This window comes from Branchiostoma floridae, chromosome 6 (genome assembly GCF_000003815.2).
Source record: "Branchiostoma floridae strain S238N-H82 chromosome 6, Bfl_VNyyK, whole genome shotgun sequence".
Lineage (NCBI taxonomy): Eukaryota > Metazoa > Chordata > Leptocardii > Amphioxiformes > Branchiostomatidae > Branchiostoma > Branchiostoma floridae.
In genome coordinates, this window is record NC_049984.1 from 8,055,132 (window position 1) to 8,078,077 (window position 22,946).

A 22,946-nucleotide genomic window follows, 5' to 3' on the forward strand; every position below is an offset into this window, starting at 1 on the left:
TGGCCTATTTTTACCAAGCTTAGCGTTTGGTTGTTGAGCATGTATGTACGGGGAGCACGCATGGCCTAGGACTGTTCATGTTATCGTGGCTTGCCCACCTTTGAGCGCTAGGCGGGGGGATGTCGAGTGCGTATGGTGTGGATATTGTTACGGCTGGATTTTGTGTGTAATTTCGTCAGCGGTATCGATAATTGTGTTTTGTTTTCCGCATAGTTCTCAGGAACCGGAACGTGCTGGTTCACCCGTGACGTTCTCCCCCACCCGTAACGACCCTTGTAAGAAGTTTCGGACTTCAGGGATCTTCAGATGCGGCAGGTACGACAAAAGATGTAGCAGCAAGTGGTGGCGCAGGAACAGCAGCCTGTCAGCCTCTCTTAGGCCCCCTCACCCTCCTCGCCATTCCGGACACTTGAGTGCCACAAGGAAAGGACAGCTCATGAAGACGGTACAGCCCGGGCAGGCACCGGCGAGTGCCGCGGGTAGAGCTCACGAAGATGGTAAGGCCCGGGCAGGCACCGGCGAGTGTCGCGGGTAGAGCTCACGAACGACGAAGATGGTAAGGCCCGGGCAGGCACCGGCGAGTGTCGCGGGTAGAGCTCACGAACGACGAAGATGGTAAGGCCCGGGCAGGCACCGGCGAGTGTCGCGGGTAGAGCTCACGAAGATGGTAAGGCCCGGGCAGGCACCGGCGAGTGTCGCGGGTAGAGCTCACGAAGATGGTAAGACCCGGGCAGGCACCGGCGAGTGTCGCGGGTAGAGCTCACGAAGATGGCCATGGTAAGACCCGGGCAGGCACCGGCGAGTGTCGCGGGTAGAGCTCACGAAGATGGTAAGACCCGGGCAGGCACCGGCGAGTGTCGCGGGTAGAGCTCACGAAGTTGGTAAGACCCGGGCAGGCACCGGCGAGTGTCGCGGGAAGATATTGATCTCGGTTCAGATCAGTTCCGTTCATACACAGAGAGGTGGCACCAGCGTCTTCACATTGAACTCAACCAAATTTAAAACCTCCGTGAGTTTACGAAATTGAAATACCCAGGCAGGCACAGGAAGTGCCGCAGAAGAATATGGAGCTCACGGTGGATGTTTTAGGAAGGAAAACGTACTCGTACTTCGCCGTAAAAGGTTTTGAAGACCGCAAGCCAGAAATCATATCGCCATGAGATCGAGAAGGCATTGAATCCACAAAATTGTCTTGTTATATAAGGACGGTCGCACTAAATAGGTACCAAGGGCAAGGCATATTACACTGGAAGGTATACAAGTGCGAATTTTCTAGGCAGTACGCAAGAAACACATTCCTTAACCACGTGTGGGACAATATTCTTAAGAAGTAGAAAAAAAAAAAAAAAAAAACACGTTACATCAATTCATCGTTAATTGACGACTGATTGTGTTATGGATGTATTACACTCCTTTACGTTTGGGACCGCATTGTAAATGTGTGCATCAAAGCTGTTTGTACATACTAGTATGTAAATACTTTTTGTTTTGTGACCGCATCTGAACTGTGAGCAGCGACACCTGTCCTGCAGTACAATGTGAACCAGTCAGAATTGCCCTGAAGAAGGTAACAGACGGTCACCGAAACGTCGGTGTGAATAAAGCATTGGTTGTGTAAAAAGAGTCTCTTTATTCACATTTCGTAACCAGTTTGGCATAACTGAATAAAAGTGTTTTAAAACTGGAGATATGCGGGTCCAAATGTCTTACTGAGAGATGACTGTGGTGTGATAGATGGCGGTTGGCTGAGGAATGAGTCCACTCTGCTCTGTACTTAATTTTCGTCCCAGCCCGAGACTTTGCATAATGACGCTACATTTTCAGCGACAATATTCAGCAAAATGCAGTTCTCGACAAGTGAGCTTGAAGTCGCATGTAAGAAAAGGGGCTCGAAAAGGAAATGCTGCAAGTGAGAAGTCATCTCGGGTAAATAGTTCAAGAAATCTTTTCCATAGAGGTCACAATAGTTGTGAAAATCTGAGTTTGTTTTCCTGGGAAGTGTTGTACATAGTACTAAAACGACGCAAAGAGAAGGATCGCTCTTGGCCGCCTCTGCATCTGGTAGACTAAGAAATCCAGTGTGGAACCGCAAGGATATCAGATGTTGTGATATGCGCCTTTGCCAGGCACGTATACTCCCTATCGCCACATATGCCTGTGTGACAGGGACTCTGGAGTGGTCACATGAGCTCCTCCTGTTAGCTTTCGATTTGAGACACCTAGGGGCGTTTCTCTGTATTGCACTCCGAGATCGTGTACCATAATTGAAGCATCAAAGCTAGACATGGATTAGAACACTCTTTTGGTTGATACAATTTTGGTAATAAGACTAAAATGGCTCAGACTGGTATTAAAGAAGGGAGGACTTTTCTAGGTCGGAAACCTTGTAAGAAATCGTAGGCTGGATACCGTAAGGTGTTACTTCGCTATTGTATTAGACGGATTTATCATCTCTGGCTGTCGCTTCACTGACTGAGTTGAATCAGCCGACACAAGTACCCTTACAGATTTTACACCGGATCCCAACATCGAAGCTATGATGTGGAACACTATGTTTGTCTTTCGATTCCATCTTGGGCTTACCGCTATCTCTATTGAGGAAAAAGAATTTCGTGTTTGAACTGTTGAGAGGTCGTCCGGACTCAGAATAATACTTTTGGGCATTATGCATCTCCGAGGTCGCGGTGGGCGTTTGGAACCGTTTTGCACTCCACTTGTGCAAGCCTGGTGTCTTTCCATATTGTTGCTTCGGTGGGTCGAGTTTATTAAGCAGGAAGAGTGGCAAATATGAGCGTCTCCGTCCTCTGAAAGGTTGGGGATCAGCATCGTCAAGCGGATGCTTGAAAGTTGAGGTTGGATAAGGCTGGGGGCCGTTGGGCATAGAGACAGTCGAGGCTCAAGACAAATGGTCCTGCGATGCGAGGGAAAAATAGTTTTGTTTTACCTCTAACGCGGATAATTCAGAACTGGGCTTGACCGTGTCCTTATCGTTCTTCCTTCGAGTGATCGTAGAGGAACGGTTTTGAGATAACAATTTTGCGTTGCTTCCTCCATTTTGTTTGTCGTGCAGCAAAAAATGAGAGTGGGCTATATATGAGTGTTGGGTAGTTGTTTGAGAGTGGGTACCGTACAAGGGAGAGGCAGCGTGAGAGGTAAGATGAGAAAGGAGTTACATGAGAGAAGGGAGTTGAGAGAGGGGAAATGAGAGATGGGGAGTTGAGAGAGAATAATGAGAAAGGGTGTGGTGAAAGAGGTATAGAGGGAGCGGATGACAAGCGTTCTTCTAAAGGAATGTTATATTAGCCAGATAGATACGAACGCGTTGATGTATACAGACACAGACACGTTGATGCGTTACGCTGAAGGGCGGTTACGTTAGCTAGATATCTATACTAATTATAGATACTGATACAGGTACAAAGTTAAGGGGTTCAAAGGGAAAAGGAAGGGCTCAATAGCCAGAGATGGCAAAGGCGGAAGACGACGATTTCCGCATCACTCATACTGGAGGGCCAATAATTACGCACCTCAAAAAGGATACTATTTGAGGTGCACAATGATTGGCCCGAAAAGTATGACGTCACTCCCCCTATAAATAAGAGATGCGCGCATGAATATATCATTCTTCTGTGTGCTGGCCCTCCGGCAAAGTCTGGAGCCTGAAGCGTCCCACCCACCCGCCCATCGACAAGTTTTCTGCTTTCTGTGGAATTAGGCATCTGCTTCAGGATGGTCGCTTTAGCACATAGGTGACTTTAGGCTCCAGACGACGATTTCCGCATCACTCATACTGGAGGGCCAATAATTACGCACCTCAAAAAGGATACTTTTTGTGTATGTGGAGGTCTCGTGTGGAACTGATAAAGATTCAACCCACTTGTTTTTAAGAAAGACATCATTTACGGTCAGAACATTAACGGAATAATTTCATACAGAAAATAATAGTGGAGAAAGCGGGAATATCAACGCTCCCACTTTTGCTTTCTCAACTAACTCTTATCGTGAGCATATAATTTGTTTATTGTCCAATTTGAGACAGTTTTAAAAAAGCGTCAGGTGCCAAAATCTCACCGAATTTCGTTACATACTGGCCTTTAAGTAGTTGCCACCTGTTATGAACAAGCCTGTTATGAATACATTTTCTAACACATGCTATGAAATAGGCTTTTCGAAAAATGATAAAGACTTAATTTCTTCGGCATAGAGGTACATTTCTATCGAAAAGAAAGGGGTCCTTTCCGATGTGAGTGGATCAAACCTTTCAGTCAGTGGTCTCCGAGTTGAAATCCTCAGATTTTGATAGTTACCTGTTATGACAATCGTTCCTTGAATGTAGCAATTCAACAAATAAACTCACAAAGACGCCGAACATCGTGTGTCTACTGACAAGCCTGACTCTGATAATATCACATTTTTATCGTCTCTAATCCGTCCTACTTGAGTGGTCAGCACCAGACATTGTCCAGACGTCTAATCCCTTCCTGATCCCGTCAACGCCTTAATCTGTCTGGGGACGATTTAATCTGCACGGGTGAACTGGGTTAGATCAGGCGGTGTGTCGCCGGTAGCGGGCTGCACTATCACTACTGATGATCCTCATTGGTGATTAGATGGGTCGCGCGTGTGCTGGTGTGATATGGATAGTGCAAAACAATGTAACAGGTACATTGTAAGGCAGAGCGTTGTACAAGACTTCTGACTGGTTACAACACGGAGATTCTAAACTATACAATATTTCATAGAAGACACAACGAGGTGATGTATGTCTATTATATAGCTTCACATGTTGACACTATTTATGTCTTTTAGCATGGTGGTATATAGTATTGGCCTACATACACAGACAGTTTGTCGGGATTTATGAACATGTACCGTCTCTCTACTTGCCATGGGTAATGTGGTATTATTATCACACTTGTCAGTTCTTTCTTCGTTGAAAATAGGACATGTAATCAAGAATGGTACTGATCTTCCATGTCTTCAACACTTTCACCGTAATAGCGACTCATATATCGGTTTTGTAATAATACTAAAATCACATCTGTTAGCATAGACAAAAAGATAAATAAGGAAGCATCCATAAAAAAGAACATATTAGAATAACGCAGCTCCATTGCTTTCAACCGTACCTTACCAATAACCACCTGTAAGAGCTTGTTTGGATACCGTACCTAACATAACAAGTTTGTTGTTATAGATACTACACTGTTGATATCACTCTTATCACAAACATACAAACCTAACATAGTACCATCTTCTGTTTGTTCCGAATAACCGGTAAACCGCATTTTGGTGTAAGATAAAGGCCAAGATCAAGATAAAAGCCTTGTACAGTAAATAACAAGTGACATAAGGTCGGACTGTAAGGTTTGGTCCACTCACTCCAGGATGAACCTTTATTCCGGTGTTCTATGAAAAACACCGGCTTTTGAGGACGTCCCTAACCGTCATTTTCACCACAGTGCCAGAGTGAGGAAAAAGCTGCATTTTTTCAAGGTCACAACATTGCGGCCGGTTAGAGATTAGAACCCAGGACCTATAGATTCTAAGTCAACAACTCTAACCTTGAGTCGACAAGAACACCTTGCCACCTTGTTACTGTTTGGTGTAATCAAGCAACACAAGTCCGCGTGTTGTCTGTTTTTACTCACATATCACGCCCCTGAAAAACAGCGCACACTATCTGACGATCACAAGCCTTTCGGTGATTACTACCGATAACGGTTACTGCTACCGAAGCCGCGGAAACCTCTTCACTGTGCCTTTGTGTCTAGGGCGGGACCACCAGGGTAGGAAACTTGACATTTGTGACGGTAGGTAGCCGCCTTTTATGTGTCAAGGCCGCGGTGATCTAGATCTGCTTTCCACGTGGGAGAAAAGTGGCAAAGGAAAATGTTCAGCGTACGTAAAGTAATGAATCTCGCATAATCATGCATTCTGCCCTCACCTAGTATTACTGTTAGAAATCTATATGCAAATGTTTGTTTATAATAAGGAGTTATGTCTGAGCTAAGATAGCCTAGATTTCACTGTAATGTTTCTATATGTCGTATGGCCACAATAAACAAGCAAGAATAAGAAAAAAGTAACATAGTTGATCATAGATCGCACTCTGTACAGCACAATGTAACCATACATTCAAGTTCTAATAGTACAAAATGGCAAAGCGGAAATTCACATATATAGCTTTGATGTACGTGAAAGCAAGGTGTGTTTTAACCTCCTTGGTGAAAGCAAACCAGGATGGTGAAAAAATTGAACAGTCCAAAAACTGAGAGTGAGAAAATGTTAAAATCCACTGAACTACATTTAGGTCTAACTGGTCGATGGGAAATGATTGTCCAGCTGGTTCGAATCTCAAAAGGCAGGAGAACTAAGAAACCACATCTTTCAAACAGCGGTCAACAGCATCGTTTCCATTTATTTGTGTTGCCGCCACTTCGTTCTCAGCCCATGGACGACTATTGCGCGGTGTAAATAAAAGTCCTTCATCGAATTCTCTGTTTTTAAAACAATGTCAAAAGCTGTAGACGTACAAATGGATGAAAGGACGGAAGCAGAAAATAGACCTCGAAAAAGATTGCTTTACGTAAAATCTGTAACTAAAGAAGAGATGAGGTTCCACTGGGGACTAGTAGTAATAACTTAGCCTGGATTCCAGACTGTTTCCAGGGTCTACAGAGGCCAGCTCCTCGGCTGTAGGGACACCATGCTCCAACAGTCCCAAGACACAGGGGCAGTGGTACAATATTAATGTCCTTGGACCATCTTCGCCCTACAGGCATTGAGGAGCTGGCCTGTAGACCCCGGAAACAGTGAGTGATACGATGATGGTTGTGTGCTAATACCGTATCAGGTTCGGAACTGTTCCCCACAAAAATTATTTCCTGTATCCACTAACACATCTATTAGAGCCATGACGTCCAATACCGACCACCCAGAAGTCTGTCATACAACGTAAGAACTTGTTATAAAATTCTCTCCAACATGTCTTTTTCAAAAGACAATTAGAATCTACCACTGGTCAAATGTTGCAATCAAAAGTTCTGGTGGTTTTGATAATCTTTTTTTTTGTATGCCAACCTGTTTAACTGATATAGTCGTTAGTTTTTATGGAATTGATTATAATTAAAGTCATAACTTTTACCACTTATGTTTGGTAGGCTATAGATTTAGAATGAAGACTCAGGATACCAGCCTAACGCAGTTTGTCCATACTCACAGTTATTTTATAAAACATGTGTTGCGCCTCTAAAAGGGAGGTTAACCGGTTATGCGTAAGAAATAAACACAACACAACACAACACAACAAAATTTATTTAATTTCCCATGAAAGCTTACGGGGGTTAAGCCATGTCCAGTATAACATTGATATTCAACTCCAAGACAAAATTGTAGGTTTATTGGTTGTGACTGAATTGAGGGACCGCGTTATGTTGGACATGCCCCGCTGAGTTCAGCTGACGGTACGGCACTAGAGTGTGTATTTTCGTACCCGTTCGTGTTTGTCATATAGGGACGGGCTTTAAACATGTTTGAAACGCTTTTATAAAGCATCATTTATCTTGTAGTACCGGTGATAGAACAAATTCAGGACTTACACAAATATTTAGAAAACTCTTCACGTAGTTGTCATATTCGAAAACGTTTCTATAATATTTATCACGGGATGGAACTATCTTGATATTGTTATGATGTAGTCCTACAAGGTACCTGTACTCCATTTGCTGTCGAACTTCGAAGCAGAGGTTAGGCTACGGCTAGCTTTTTTTACGTCTTTTCGGGCGTTTTCTGACGTTCTATTTTGGTTTTCCTTTTTCCGCCGGCGAAGATATTATCGCCGTTGTGTATGTCGGAACTAAGGTGTTATCTGTGTACAGGTGTGTGCACCTGTGTACAGGTGTATCCCCTGTTCCCACACAGGTATGCTGACTCACTTCCGGCATATGCCTCATCGGAAAAGCCGATCGAAACTGGAAAGGATCAACGGCGACATCTATGTGCAATCATTGTAGCGTTTTAGATAGATTACAACAGTATGAATACACTGATGCGAATGATAGCATCTTGTCAATGAAATGGTAAAGAAACTTCTAGCTATGAGAAAAGTGTGTAGACTACGATCAATAGGACTATAGTTTAAAAAAGCGCAAAGCGGGTCTACGATGTCTATCTAGTACGACAGTTTAAAAAAGAAACAGTCTTTGGATGGTCGATGTGGAATCGCTCAATATTCTGGGTCTGGATGGATAGGTGACAGCTAATCCGTAAAAACAACCTAATCCGTGTTCAGATTTGTCTGAACAAACAGCAGGGAAGTCGTAACAATAAACATAGAGATATGGAAAAACATCGCGGAGAATGAGACGACCCTCATAACTGATGTTAACGTCATCAAAATGAAATAATGCAGGCACGGGGTACTGCAGCTTATGCTGTGTCTAGCTGACATTGTCACGCAAAATACAGACTTTTCTTTGTTACATGTTTGGGTAAAAAAAATGAGCATTACTGAGAATCAGCACAAGTTAAGTTGTTGAGTGTTTCTAGCTCACCTATGTACGTCATTTCACAGCCCCTTCACGACAGACTGTGTCGCCTTGAGGAGCGACGGAAGGATTTGACAGTTCGCTTAATCACCTGCATTGATGATAAAGAACGAGTTTTAAAAAAATTCCGTGTGATTTGCCTTATTTCAATAATGCTGTTATAATGATGCTTGCAATGTATCTTGCATGTTTCACATATTCTAAGGGTTACTAGCACACAAATCCAATGTTGGTCGCAGTACTGTCGCTCTGCCATCGCCGTCTAGTGGAAAGAGGAGAGGGCTAAAAGAGAGCAAAACCACACATTTGCTTGAAAATAAATAAACATAGTAGTACTGAACCTTCGCAGCTTGATGGGATTTTTCGGAGCTGTTCAACTTCTTCCTGTGATCTGGATTCATTCTCGTAATCTCATATTGAAGTCATTTTCCATCGTGGAAGATGTGTAACAATGTATGTCAGAATTTGTTTAAAGTTATACTTATGTTTTCCATAATAATATTAAAAACGAACAAAAACGTCTGTCATATAACAACTGCTTTCGTATTACAATGTATAGCTAAAGGCTATGAGGCAAGTACAATGCCTGTTTAGCATACAACAGATACGTTTGACGATAGCAAGAGGAAAATATGTTATTCCTTTTTTAAATAGAACACATAGGGTCATAAAATGTCTGTCAAATCCGCCTGCCATTAAAAGAGAACACTATTAGAACTGTATATACACTGCTATGTGTTCGTATTTGTACTTTAATGTTGCTATGGGTCGTTTATGCAAGTTATGTAGCGCGCCAGTGACAACAACACGAAATGTGTTCCGAACTGTACGTACGGGAGTCCATAAAACCATTACCCTATCCGTGTTGACACCTCCCGTGTGAAGTACTTATCGTTTTAACACAGATTAGCCATGTCAATTGACTGCTGATGAGTCCATATAAAACCTGTTCAGTGGGAATATGTTTGTTTTTCACACAAAGAAAATTGAGCACGCCTCAGCGCCCCGTAACAATAGACACTCCTCCGCCTTCCGGACTCAATACACATGGAACATGTACGGCCAGTTTGCGTCCGTTTAAAAAGTTTAATCATATTCAGTGCATGGTCTTTCGTTTTATGGGAGTAAACAGATGAAAACTATTTTCCTGTGCTATAAACTAGCATATGTATGTATGCATGTATAAACTACGGGGAAATGTTCGCGGTGGTTTTAACTTTTGTGTTCTTTTTTTTTCACGGTAACGTCTTCATCGCGAACTGAAAATCACCGCGAATACTCCACTTGTCCCCTAGCGCAAAATCGAATCCCCGTCAACATTTTTTCCTTTTACGATATTACTTGTCTCATAACGATATTCTAAGATACTTGATATGCAAACATGAACTTGTCAATTTCGTCAATTCACCAAAATCAATTATAGCCTCCAACAACAAGGTGCTTCGAGGATTTATGATACTCAAAATCCATAACTTGTTATGCCTACGAATAAATATATAAATGTAAACAATTTGATGCTCTCAAGTAAAAAATTGCTGTTTATCTATTCTATTTATAAGTATTTTTAAGTGTAGTTACAGTTACTACTGATTTCCATTTGTCCATTTTGCAGAATCTGAACAAATCAGGATACAAAAGAAAACACTTAAACTTATACTATGATATGCTACATACTAATTATATACAATCACAATTGTATAAACTAAAGTAGCAACCATCAAACGTAGGATTCTCTTTACAGCTGAAAATATTGCAAGATTTTCATTGGATACAACAATAAAGTCATCACTTATAAGTTCCTGAAAGTGATTCAAAACTGTTTGTGTAACAAGAATAAAGCCGAGGAAGCGTGTGGGGGACCTCCAGGAAACTGACATCCCTGGGAACGGTGAGGGGTGTCGTTCCCGGGGCAGTCAACCGTTCCTTGGCATCATTCATCATCTGCGAGTTATGTCCCTGCATCTTTATTCGGTTCTCAAAAACAGAACTGTAGTCTTATGGTTAGGTTTGTGGACTTCTGGATCCGAATCCCCAGCAGGCCCCATTGTTGTGCACTTGTTTCCTCACTTGACTCAGGTGAAAATGAGAACCTAACTCCGGGAAGGGACGTCCTCTCAGATGAGACGTTAAGTCAGAGGTCTCGTGTTTGAGAACAGTCACATCTCGAGCATGTTAAGAACCCACCAAACTTTAATATCAAGAAGAGTGGGGTGAGCAGATATAACCTTACACAGTGGTTGACATCTCGAAAATGTCATATTCACCTGTTACGTTTAATCGTTCTACATATGTGGTGAAGCTCAAGAAAATAATCTAAGAAGACAACATAAAAACACAAATCACAATGTTATCATCTATCCTCTAAACTCTCAATTGTCCTTTCAATAATCGCATACTTCTACTTTTTACTTTTTAGGTGTATACAGGAGTGATTTGTTAAAGACTCCATCCGTTTATGTCAAGCCGAAATCCGTCCATTGGAACCGACAGGGAAGTATTACAGGGCACGCCATCTCTGATTACCCCGGGTCCACAACAAATATGTCAATGTCTCAAGGAATTAAGTTTAACCTTAAAACATCACAACAGTCAAACAGAACCCAGGCTGAACCCAAATTGGCTCACACGGCTAAATGTGGCGGGATCGCGTTTCAGCGCGTTGCCGTGAAACTGTTTAGGGACAAGCCTCCCCTCGGAGCTCCGGGCAGCTTGTAAACTCGGCGGCGGCAGATTGGGACATTCCGCCCCGCCAAGCTGACAGCTCGGCCCCGCCCCGGGCCCACCCAACTTGCTGCCCGGGCTCGCTTCTCCATTTAGCCAAATTTTCCAGATCGTTAAATTTGGACCAGATGATTTCTCTTTCAGACGACCCGCAGCTGGAAATGATGTCGTTACCGATTCAAACCTTCAGCAGGTGGGTTTCTTTCTCCTCCAGCGGCCTTGGCAGAGAGAGAGGAGACCCCGGCGTGGCCACCGTGGTCCCTTGACCCATAATTCAGACCTTGAGCCAGAGGAACTGTTTCGTGTGTCTGTGCAAATATTCAAAATGTCTCGCGGGGTATTTCCTGTTCACGCATTGAGTTACGGAGAGACGCATGGACGGAAAATGTGCCTCTCAAAGGGTCAAAACCTCCCAGCAAAGACGTCAACACCTCAATAAAAACGGGTTAATAGAAGCTGACAAACGAAAAATGGTTGAAACTGAGAAAGAAGACAGGCAAAATGGTTTCAATTTGAGCGGACAGTGTGAAAAGTAGCAGCGGCATGTTGCCAGCTACGGTCCGCCGCTTGCCCAAACAGTCCGCCCGCGTCGATTTATGACAATTACAGGGGAAAGTGGAGAAAAGAAAACATGTCAGACTTGTAGGCCTCCAGACCAGGTGGGACAGGACGTCAGCGGTAATTATAGAACATGTCTGTTTGTGTGGGGAGAGAAACAGGAACTGGGTACACATTGGACAGGTTTTACTGGTGGCGGGAGGAAATTAAGAGCATTTTCTAAATTCATAGCTGACCTTTTTTTATCAAGATGAACGGGTTAAGTACTTTTTACCAGTAGCTCATAATTAAGATGCCGCCAGACAAACGGACATAACTTGAAGGTATTATTGTGCAACTGTAGCCTGATGACAAAGTGAATAAAATCGTGATAAAACTAATGTCTTTGAGGCAGTGTGTGCTTTTACTTCTTGAGTACTGCGAGGGTGTGGTGAGAGGAGCGCTTTTAACATGGTTCAGGTTCTCTATTATTGCTGGGAGAGAGTTTTGCTGGCCCTCCAAAAATAAATGCCAACACTCCTAGAAGTCTGCAAAGGAGACTATGAAAAAGTACATTTAGCAAGAAGTCAACTCTATCATAAATACATCTCTGAAATGACAGATTCCCAACATTAATTCATTTTCAATTACTAGTAGTTTTTATGTATTGCAGATTAAGCAAGAGAAATAAATTAACATTCACACAAGTGTAATTATAGTATATACTGAAGAAATGTCCAGTATCCATTATTGCTGATAGGAATGTGTAAGCAACCTTCCAACCCTCCACTTTTTTTATCTTAATTGTAGTCCCATGAAATTCTCACATTACAATAAAGTACAGGTATGCTAAACAGAATGGCTTGCCATGAGAGTTAGCCAGCCACAGGACTTCATAGCCCAAAAAGAATCTCTTGGACAGACTAAGTGCAGATGCTAACATTGAATATATTGTCAAGAAGCTTTCCTTGAAGTGCGGTGCCTTTGATGCTGCAAATTACAATACTATTGAGTAAAAACTATTGTTGAACCATACACTTGTGCAACATAAAGTGTTTATGTTATCAGAAGGCACTGGTCATCTGTTGTCCAATGAGCCTGTCAATCAAAAGATGATTGGACCAATGGCAGGCCATTTATACCAGATACACCTTCCAAAGAGATGATGTGTCTGGTAAAGTCTGGTACATGTAGGTACCTACCAACTCAACTCCAAAATAATGCCACCTTTCCAGAAGCTCATGACTTAATTATGATGATAAGTAGATATCTAAGAGATTTTTCATAAAATCAAGATAAGACATTTGTCTATGCAACCTATCAGATCTAGTGCAATAAATAAGCTATTTACATAGTGCTCTAAATTCTACAATTGGAAATCTCTTTTTTTTCCACAAAGAATGCAACACATGATTTTCTAGCATATATCAATAGGTAATTTTGAAACTAATGATTGACATCAATTTTCTCCTATTCAGGTACTTATCAGAGGCTTTTCCTCATTGGTCACTTTTTGTGATGACACCTGTGCTAACTAGTAATGTTGTCTCTCCGGGGTCACTTCTGATTGGCCAGCCTACAGCTCTGGAGCGTCCTGATTGGTTGATCAGGCAGAGGGATGTCATGTCTGATTGGCCAGCCTACAGAACTGGGCTGTCCTCATTGGTTGATCAGGCAGAGGGATGTGCTCTCATCAGTTCAATGTCAGCATCCACCATCTCGGCCACTAGGGCCTGCAAACAGAAAACAGAAATAGCATTTTAAACGATATCAATGGCGTTTTTTGTGTGTGAAAAGAAGCCCCGACCCAATCCAAGCTGAGGTTGGTGAGGATGCCCCATTTTCTGTCCGCACTCCCAATAAGGTCATGGTCTTCGCCACCAACCTCTGCTTGGAGAGTAACCCCAATCCAAGTTTACCTGAAGGTTAGTACTGAAATACAATGTAAGAAACAAAGGAGAGGCAGACATAGAAAACAAAAACAAAAATGGATGTCGTGCAGAGCGTGCTACAAGTAGACAACACAGTGTGATGACCTTTAAACCTTAAACACCAGCCAATCACAACTCCACTGACATATACTGCAGTCTACCTTGATACAAGACACTGTCCATGATTGGTCAGTTCAAGCACGAGGGTGTTCCTTCATCAACTGAATGTCAGACTCTACCATTTCTTTCACCATCTCCTAGCTCAGCAACAATAAAATAGAAGGATGATGGAGAGAGGTACAACAAAAGAAGTATCCTATACACAAGTAACAGAAATTTATCACACAAGACATATTTTCCAGACATCAAAATAGAGTGCAATGTTGCAAGTAAGCTGGAAAGATAAAGGTATATTACAACAGAATTCTACAACATTGAATCCTCTTCAAAATGTATAATCTGAAAGCCAATCTAAAGGACAACAAGAGAAAAAAAAATCTACACACCTCAAAGGACACTGATGGCTCCCATCCCAGTATCTTCTTCGCCTTGGTACTGTCTCCTTGTAGGAAGTCCTGCAGACAAAAGATGCAGAAATCAAAATAACATTGTTAGGAGGAGTGGAACATCTCTAGTCATAAGTTAATACTGTAAATGCATTTTTCTTTGCTGTGATTCATCTTGCCCCGGATGAGAAAGTTTTAGATTTATTTTGTGGTGGGATTAAAAAGGAGGTTTTAGCAGAATATCAACTTCAAGGTTGAAACAGTTCAGATTTGTAGTACATTGGTACATCGGGAATGTATATTCGCAGCCTTGTGAATTCTCAGTGGAAAGGTCATCGTGAGAGGCATGAAAATAAAACCAACATGAAAGTTTCAAGATTTGCAGTAACATTTCCATGATACAGTGGTTGCCTATGGGACCAGGTTGCATGATGGTTTCCCTTATTGAAGACTAGTTACTGTACAACAGTTTAGTCTCCCCAAGAAGGTTGTGTTTTGGCACTGGGTGGTTGGTTAGTTAGGTGCATGTGCACAGCATAACTTAAGAATTTGTCACTGGATTATTACCTCCACCAAAAATGGAGGTTACATTTATGACATTTGGTATGTGAATTGTTGTTGCCAAAACCTCCAACGGGTTTCTATGGCACTGCAGCAAACCTCCCAGTATTTTTGGTCCATCCCAACAAGCAAAGTTCTGTCCTAGGACAGATAGAGGGGTAGATCCTGGAGACAGCCCTAGTAACACAGTAACATTTCTAGACACACCCTTGGCCCAATTCACCATTACCCCAGACATCACTCCGGCAGAGAAAACACACTGTCAGACCACCAACATGTCAATGTCACATTTTTATAACTGCCTTCCGAGCCCAGTCAATCACGCACACATTCCAGTCAGACTCTACGTGTCACATGCAGTGTTAAGTGTACCGCCAGCACTGATATCACACCAAATAGCAGGTTATGATATCATAAACAATGCTAGAATATCTGTAAACACGCCCGATGTTTGGAGAAGAAACAGACGTGGCGTAATATTTTGAATATCTCTGGATGAACAGATGTAAGGGTCAAGGGGTAGGTCAGGGTGGATGGGCACGGGCCAGTCTATTTTTTGTTTGATGGGTTAGGACCAAGTGCACTGCACTAGCTAGGGATGACAAATAGCTGTAAGACTTTGTAAACTTTGATCACAATAACATCTGGTGAGAAGAATGGGAACTTGTAAGGAAACTGAGCATGGCCTTGATTTTTTTCCCTACCATTCTTTTGACATTGTACTCGTAGTTTAGCCATCTTCCTCTCTATACATTGTTTGTTACAAAATTCAAAGACAATACAAATACAATGGAGAAACATATATGGAAAGACCAGTGGATCCAGGGATGTACAACTATGGGGCTTTGGACAACCCACGCAGACCAGAAATGACAGTGAATCTGAGAGTGGCCCAAACTGGAAACCAGATCCCCGGCAAGAACTTGCTTCTACTCTTCTCTAATCGGTATGAAATTGGAAGGAAAACGTTAACATGAGGCAAATGAATCATCAATATAATGTCCTAGGTATTCCGAACAATGATAGGTACCATACGCTCTGCATAAATGCATTAGCAACAGCACAAACAAATCTAAGAAAATTATATTCTTACTAATATCACTGAATTTTATTTAAAAAGACTATCTATCAAGTAACCTGAGAACCCCTTTGGCATCCCTCAGCAGCTGTCAACTGCCTATCTGAGTGAAATAGAAGGTGGTCCCCCTGCCACTGGATCTGTTTATTTATATCTGTGCCACATTATTCTTGCTGTAAAGTATGGCACCCATCCATTATGGACCATCCTGCCATCTGTAGATGCTGAGCAAGGAAGTGGTCCACATTACTCATAATCCTGTTGGACCTACCACTTTGCAAATCTAACATTGTGGTTCAGTATTAAAAGTGCAATTTATCACAAGATGAAGTCCCTAAACAGTGTTAGGAAAGGGAGAACGTAGATTCTTCATCGTAGAGTAGGATGTTTGAAATAATTTGATTTATACACAGCTGTAGTGCTGCCACACACTGCAAAAAATGCTGCAAAGAATGGAGGGATGAAAAACATGAATGGGAAAAATGAGAAATGAAAATATGGAGATGTATGAAGGAGGAGGAGACAACTATCTAGGATAACAGAATAAGCACATCGCAGGCTTGATGCCAGAAATACTGGACACTGGTGGGAGAAACTTGATCAGTGACCCCTGACTGCACCATGCTGAAGATCTCTGGCCTGCAATAGATTTCTCCTGCAATAAAACCCGTGTCAGCATGCCGAGAATGTGCCGAGCGTGTACTGAGACCGAAACTCAATATCCCGTACACGCTTTGAAAAACAGCAGCGTCCAAAAGTTCTTCAAACTTCAGGGTAACAAATCGCGACCTAGGGACCCTTCTCTTTTATAGCTGCAAGCGCCCCGTAACACTCAACACGACCTACCACAAAGAACACTTATAACTGTCATACCACAAATAAACATCCAATAAATGTATCTTTTTCCCCAGACACAATAATTATGACTCTGAGTGGTAAAACAAACCTTTACATAGATTTAAGGTTCAGATCAAGATAATAACAAAGACTTCTACAAAAAGATTTGGAAAGACATTTTAAAAATTGACTTAAAAGTTTTCTCATTACATACCCCAATATGTCAAAGCTGATTTTTTTCCTGTTTTATATAGATACACATTTGAATGACATGTAACATGTTAAGGGAAACACATCTCAGACAGCCTTTCTGTGGGGGTATAAACAACCTCTGTCTCCTATTTTAGTGATAGAGCAGATTTGGGTCATCTTCTTGACCTCTCGTGACCTGAACCATCTACAGTATCAACTTTGCTTCCCCTGACAGCCCCATATTGGAAAATATATACCGCCTGTCAGGAGCTTACACAGAAGGTGTGCCACAGTTCCAATACACAATCGGACACTTGTACTTCCTTGTTTCTTAGAGAATGTTTGGAGACACAACTTTAAGATGTTGTTCCAACCAGAGAAACGTCCTGTACCCCTCCACCTCCTACAACAACTGTTTGAGCAAAGTCTGTCACAGTTTGGTCTCCAAACATCGTCCACTCATCTTCAATAACAAGTGCATGTCTCCAGGACTACAGCATTGGCTGCTGCAAGGAAGTGACCCCCAGGCCTCGCGTGTCAGCGAACGTGTGGACAGACTGCAGTCAAATGTTTAGAGGAAGTCCGTTGTCGTGGAGACCAGGTGTACGGTCGGAGAGGGAGATGACAGGGACACAGATGGTACAATTATTAGTATGCTCGTCTGTCAGTTACTGAGCAGGGTGGGAGTTTAGGGGTGTATACTACCTTGACATTTATGGCACTATTTTACAGCTCCACTTGTCCTGAAAACCATAACAGTGGTAAAGTTACAATCATTCTTGAAAGGAAATGGTGGACAAGGAAAAACTCAGTGAGACTTAGTCAGTGGGGTTCCTACAACACATGCCTCACAGCCAGGGGTAACACCAAACAAGGAGGGCACCAAAAGAAGCTTAGACCTGTCTTGTGACAGAAGTGTGTGCTTGTGCAAACATTGTTTCCTCTGCTTGTGCCTTGCCTTATAAATGAACAGTCACAAACTCCTGACCAGAAAAGGTAACGGTGCGTTAGCATAACCAAACATTGTGTGCCTGTCACAGCAGGTGGCACCAGCAGGTGCTACTGTACAGAAAAACTATTTTCAATAGACTTATAATTTGAAATCTGGACAGAAGTCCTAACAACACAATCAATGCTAAGTAATACATACTGACGTATTTTCAAAAGTGATCAATTCTAATTCGAGCCATGTGTCACGATTGAATTTTCACACAAGAGCCACACAAATAGAAGAGAAACATTTTACTTGGAAAAATAAACGATTTTGAAGCATCTTGGCATGAGAGAGAAGACTTTTGTAAGAACCTATTTTCAGCTCTCTGGTGTGATGGTCTGTAATGGCAGAGTGTGGGTGGGCCAGTTGTCTGTTGGAGGAACACTCTGGGGTTATTTTGGACCATGGGTGATGACAAGTGATCATGACTTGCACAGATGGCAGATCTCTTTGCAAGAGGAGGGACACTTGTTCAACTCCTCTGCATGTGTCAAAAATGACAGTTATGGACGAGTCCCTTTGACAGAACCACATACTTTACAGAAGCGTTAACTTAGCTCAGCACATACCAAATATTGATATTGCTGCTAAATCATGTATTGAAATAATCCCAAGCAAAAGTTGATCATAACAATTTATTTCACTTATCTATTGATTTGGCTGTGGCCTGCTGGTAGCTACATTGTACTATGAAAGGGCTTGCCCTATAATTAGTGTAGCAGGCAGGATAAAAACAAATGCCATCTTTGCAGACTGATATCTTAAACACTGGTACACGGAAAATAACACATTACCATAGTTGTAGCATTTCCCTTGTCATTTTAATCCACACTCACTCCAACAGAAGACATGGAACATCAAATTGAAGCTGAGATGAAGGGCGGAGACACAAATATTGTTGTACCCGCTGAAAATGTGGCCGATTAAACCGGTTGTTTATCCTCGCTGTGTTAGGTCCGTCCCCACATTTCTGACACATGACACAGAATTGGGCTAGGTACAGTACCAGCATTATCAACCTAGCATCGAAATTTGCTTTTCCCAATAACTATTGTAGAGTGGAACTCATTGCCATCAAGTACAGCAGGGGTAACCTCACTAGATGGCTTTACATGACAATTCCAGCAAGATGTGCCATCATGGAAAAATGTCCCGCATGCTTGTAAAACTGGGAGTGGTATTTCATGGCAAAGTGTGGTTACACTGGCTATATACCGGTAGATACAGATACAGAGTACTATACAGGTATGGTATACCATGCAGAAGGAACAATTACACTAAAAGTTTCTCCATTGAGCATTACTATTTCTGTGATCAGGAACAACAAATAAAATATCTTTTTATCAGCATTTGTTAAATATCACACAACTCACTATCATTTTTTTAGGAACATCAATCTAGAGAGGTTTTTTCCATAGAGTTGTGTTGGAAGCAAAAACCTCAGCATTCCACACACATTACTAATCCTTGACTTTGGCCTGGACGTTATTACCTATACATACAGGTTTTTAATCCTGAACAAAAGTAAACATTGGTTTTGTTGAAGACATGTTTTTGAGAATAGCAAATGACCTTGGATAGATAGAGAAGTGTTGAGAAATGGGACTTAACACACAGCATGGGATCAGATCGAAATGTTGGAGGTCTGGGGAACTATCTTCCAAGGTTTGTATATCAATGGGTCTACTTGTCACTCAAAAATTTCCAGAGACAAGAACTTGAACATGTATTTCTACAGGTGACATCACTTTTGAACTCGCTTTCCACTGACAATTGCACTGCTACCACCACTGGTTTGCTTTGACTGATCATATGTGCATTTTATATATGACTGACATAATGCTAAGATGTATGTGTGTACTACTAGGCAATGATAACTATTAATGAAAGCTATTCATTTGTAGAATACTTGTATCAGTCACCAGTCACTGTAAGTACAATGTCTTACCTCATCTAACCACCTTACTACATTAAGAGCTCCCATTGTGTAAGAAATAGTTTTCACACTTATCCAATTGTTTTCCTAATTGTCCAATAGGAAATCCCTCTTTAAGCCTACTTGTTGTGGTTGACTTCTTAAAAACAACCTCACAGTGGGAGTGAGGTCCAATCCTGACAAGGTACAGGGAGCAACACACAATAACTCCCCTTTTGTCAGTTATCCTTGTATTTTCTCTACATAGATGGTGTTGATTGGCCAAGAAGCTGGGCTAGCAGATGCGAGATTGAGAGGTTACAGGTTCGATGGGCTTGGCTTTCCAATACCATGCCCTAGACTGGCATCACATAGGCTATGGGCCATTGCCTTTACCTACCTTTACATACTTCTGGGAATAATTATCAAAATAGCATTGGGTAATGGGTAATCACACATGGCAAAAGAAAATACTGTACATTGTATATGGGTGTATATTATCACAAGAAATAAAATTTAATCATTTCTGTGCATAGCAAAGATGGACAAAGATTTCAATGATATACCTTCTGTTATTTGATGACTCTGGATTTTCTATAACCCTGGACTAGCCAGTATTGGACTGAGTGAGAGTGAATGTGAGTGAGGATTTGCTTTTCATTCAGATAATGTTTCATTTCAACCTTCCTACCTTCAAAGCAGTTTGTTTAGCACTGGTTACCAGCTAAGACAACTTGTTCTTATTCTTCGCCCTAGTGTGTTGGATTGTAAACACACCATGTCTTGATTTTGGTCTGGGTTACAAGTAGGGTCTAACTCAAACAAACGGTCGCACAAGCATGTGGGGATGTTGCACGTACTCGTGAAAACGGATCGAGGGAGGGTGAGGAAAGGGCCCTCCCCTTCGACTTAACCCGGCAGGCTTGTAACTGTTTAGGCGACAAGGAGCTGAGTTGTGTACATGTAACAAGTGTGAACACCTTTCCCTGTTTTCTCTCAACACAGGTTTAGTTGTCGGTGGCCGCTTGGGAAAACTTGCCCAACCCGAGAAGGGTGTAGCAAACTTTACAGAGCGGTCCCATAACCAAACAGGTGAGATTGCAAACCAAACAGGTACTTCAGGTAAGGTAAACACCTGGTCTGTACAGGTAAATACAACAGGTGGGGAGTGATCCTACCAACGATCAGTGAGGTTGGGGTTTTGATCACTTCCCCTTTGACTTTGGCAGGGTATCGGGGCAGGGCGGGGCATTCTTCTTCTCAAATTGAGGGGAGAACCTTTTCAGAGAGTGAAGAGAGAACTCGATATTTTTGTCTTTGAAAGGCACCCTGCATGCCAGAAGAACAAATAAAATCCTGTTCCCCGGGCGAAGTAATACCATCTGGAATCCTATCTGCTAAGAGGTATTCATACGACAGCCCGCACTTACATCGGCGATGAATAGCAAGGCACATGAATGTACAGTTGAGACAAGGGAACCAAGTTAAGATGAATGACACCTATCCCGGCTACACCTGACACTATTGTCCGCGCTGTCGGCAAAGCACGGAATCAACACGATCGCGTTCCACCCGTCCCCAGTATCACTTAGGAGGCGATACAACGGCCGACAAGCGGGTCACAAGGGGGCAATATTGTACGCAAATATTGAATGGGCAGGGAAAGAAAACATGGACGCCTAGTCGAGGTCTGTCCCGGAGTGTATTAGTATCCCCTACGGAACATGTCGTGCGGATTTACCCAACAAAACCAGACAATCAGCTATGTTAATGGTGCGTTCCCCACCTACAGGCCTATGCCCTTCACTGCCTCCAAGTACCGCATACCACTTGGGTAAGTAGGAGCAATTGTAGGATCTCATGACCTCATGGTTCAAAAGCACCTGGCCACCCAAAAGGACAGGTAATATTCCCCAACGTTACCCTATCTCCTGTTACTTTCAAAACTTGTCGACAAGGTCAGACCCCAACGGCGCGGCGACGGATCTGCGCCCGTTGTTCCGTCAAACAAAGCCATGGTTCACAACAAAGATATCCGTCACTCAATGCGTACTGGTGAACCGTAAAGCCATGGATGATTTCGTGACTGTAGACATGGCTACCCGCGCCACTGTTTCCAGTATTTATTTAGGAGAGAGTAACACACTTGCGACATGTTTTCTTGATTCTTACCAAGCAACATCAACAAATTATACCCTGACCAGTTCTGCTCTATCTGGTGTCTTTAACTGCCGCGGTCTTTGCTTCTGCTCTTGCGTGGAAGACGGGACATTTTTGACGCATTCAAATGTCTTTTGACGCCAAAACGTCAACAAATTAAATACATGCTTGTCCTGCTTGGACGGAAGTGTTTTGTACCAAGCCTTTAGTTTGTCAGTGTACCAACACAAGCATGCGATGCATCTTGTGTAACATTTTATGCAGTTGACACTTAACAATTATTTGTGAAACGGACACATTTCTATTGTTCCATGACTTGAATGAGCAGTGAGCATGGTACAATTACTCTCTAACAAATGCAGCCTCCGTACCACTTCTGACAGAGAAAAATGCATTTCTTGTCTATACCCCCCTCACTTCTTTTAAGTTACAGACATGACAAATTATCTGTTGGTTTTACGCACTTCAGAGTGAAAAGGAATCCTTTGACAACAACTGTCCATTTCAGGTGCAACTGATTCAAACCTGTTTGTTCCTTCACTGGTGCATTAACCCCCCTTCAAGCTATTGGCTTCATACATTTTCGTACATTCAACAAAAATGAAAAAAAAAACAGTATGTAGGCATGTGCAGACCAGCCTGCAACTAGCAATCGATGTGAGTGCCAAGACTTCTGTTTTTTAAAATAGGCTTGGAAGCATATGTGAACAGTGCAAACATTGATATTGATATTGTTGACCACAGATAGAAATTTTACATTTAAGATTCTGACTTAAGAAGAATGGTCTTCATGATCAGACCAACCTGCCACCAGTGATAAGTACTTTTTGTTTAAGTAGTTTAATTTGATAATTGGCAAAGTCATAGTAAATGTTGGCTTGGCTTTAAAAGTAGATATTTTTACAATCTCTTCAAACACTGGGATACCAAAGTGGTACTTCAGATTGTTTCATTTGTTCATGACT

General features: G+C 42.2%; 1 protein-coding gene across 1 annotated transcript in view; it reads right to left on the bottom strand.

The window, feature by feature from the left end:
- Positions 1 to 12,464: 12,464 nt before the first annotated feature.
- The window catches only part of LOC118417820 (GDP-mannose 4,6 dehydratase-like), a 43,350-nt gene continuing 32,868 nt past the window's right edge, over positions 12,465 to 22,946 (bottom strand). Inside the window, exons 11-13 of the mRNA XM_035823564.1 lie at positions 14,245 to 14,313; positions 13,900 to 13,995; positions 12,465 to 13,540 (exon numbers count right to left, since the gene is read on the bottom strand). Coding sequence (XP_035679457.1) covers positions 13,933 to 13,995; positions 14,245 to 14,313 — 132 coding nt within the window. The 3' untranslated portion in view covers positions 12,465 to 13,540; positions 13,900 to 13,932. The remainder of the gene's footprint in view (positions 13,541 to 13,899; positions 13,996 to 14,244; positions 14,314 to 22,946) is intronic.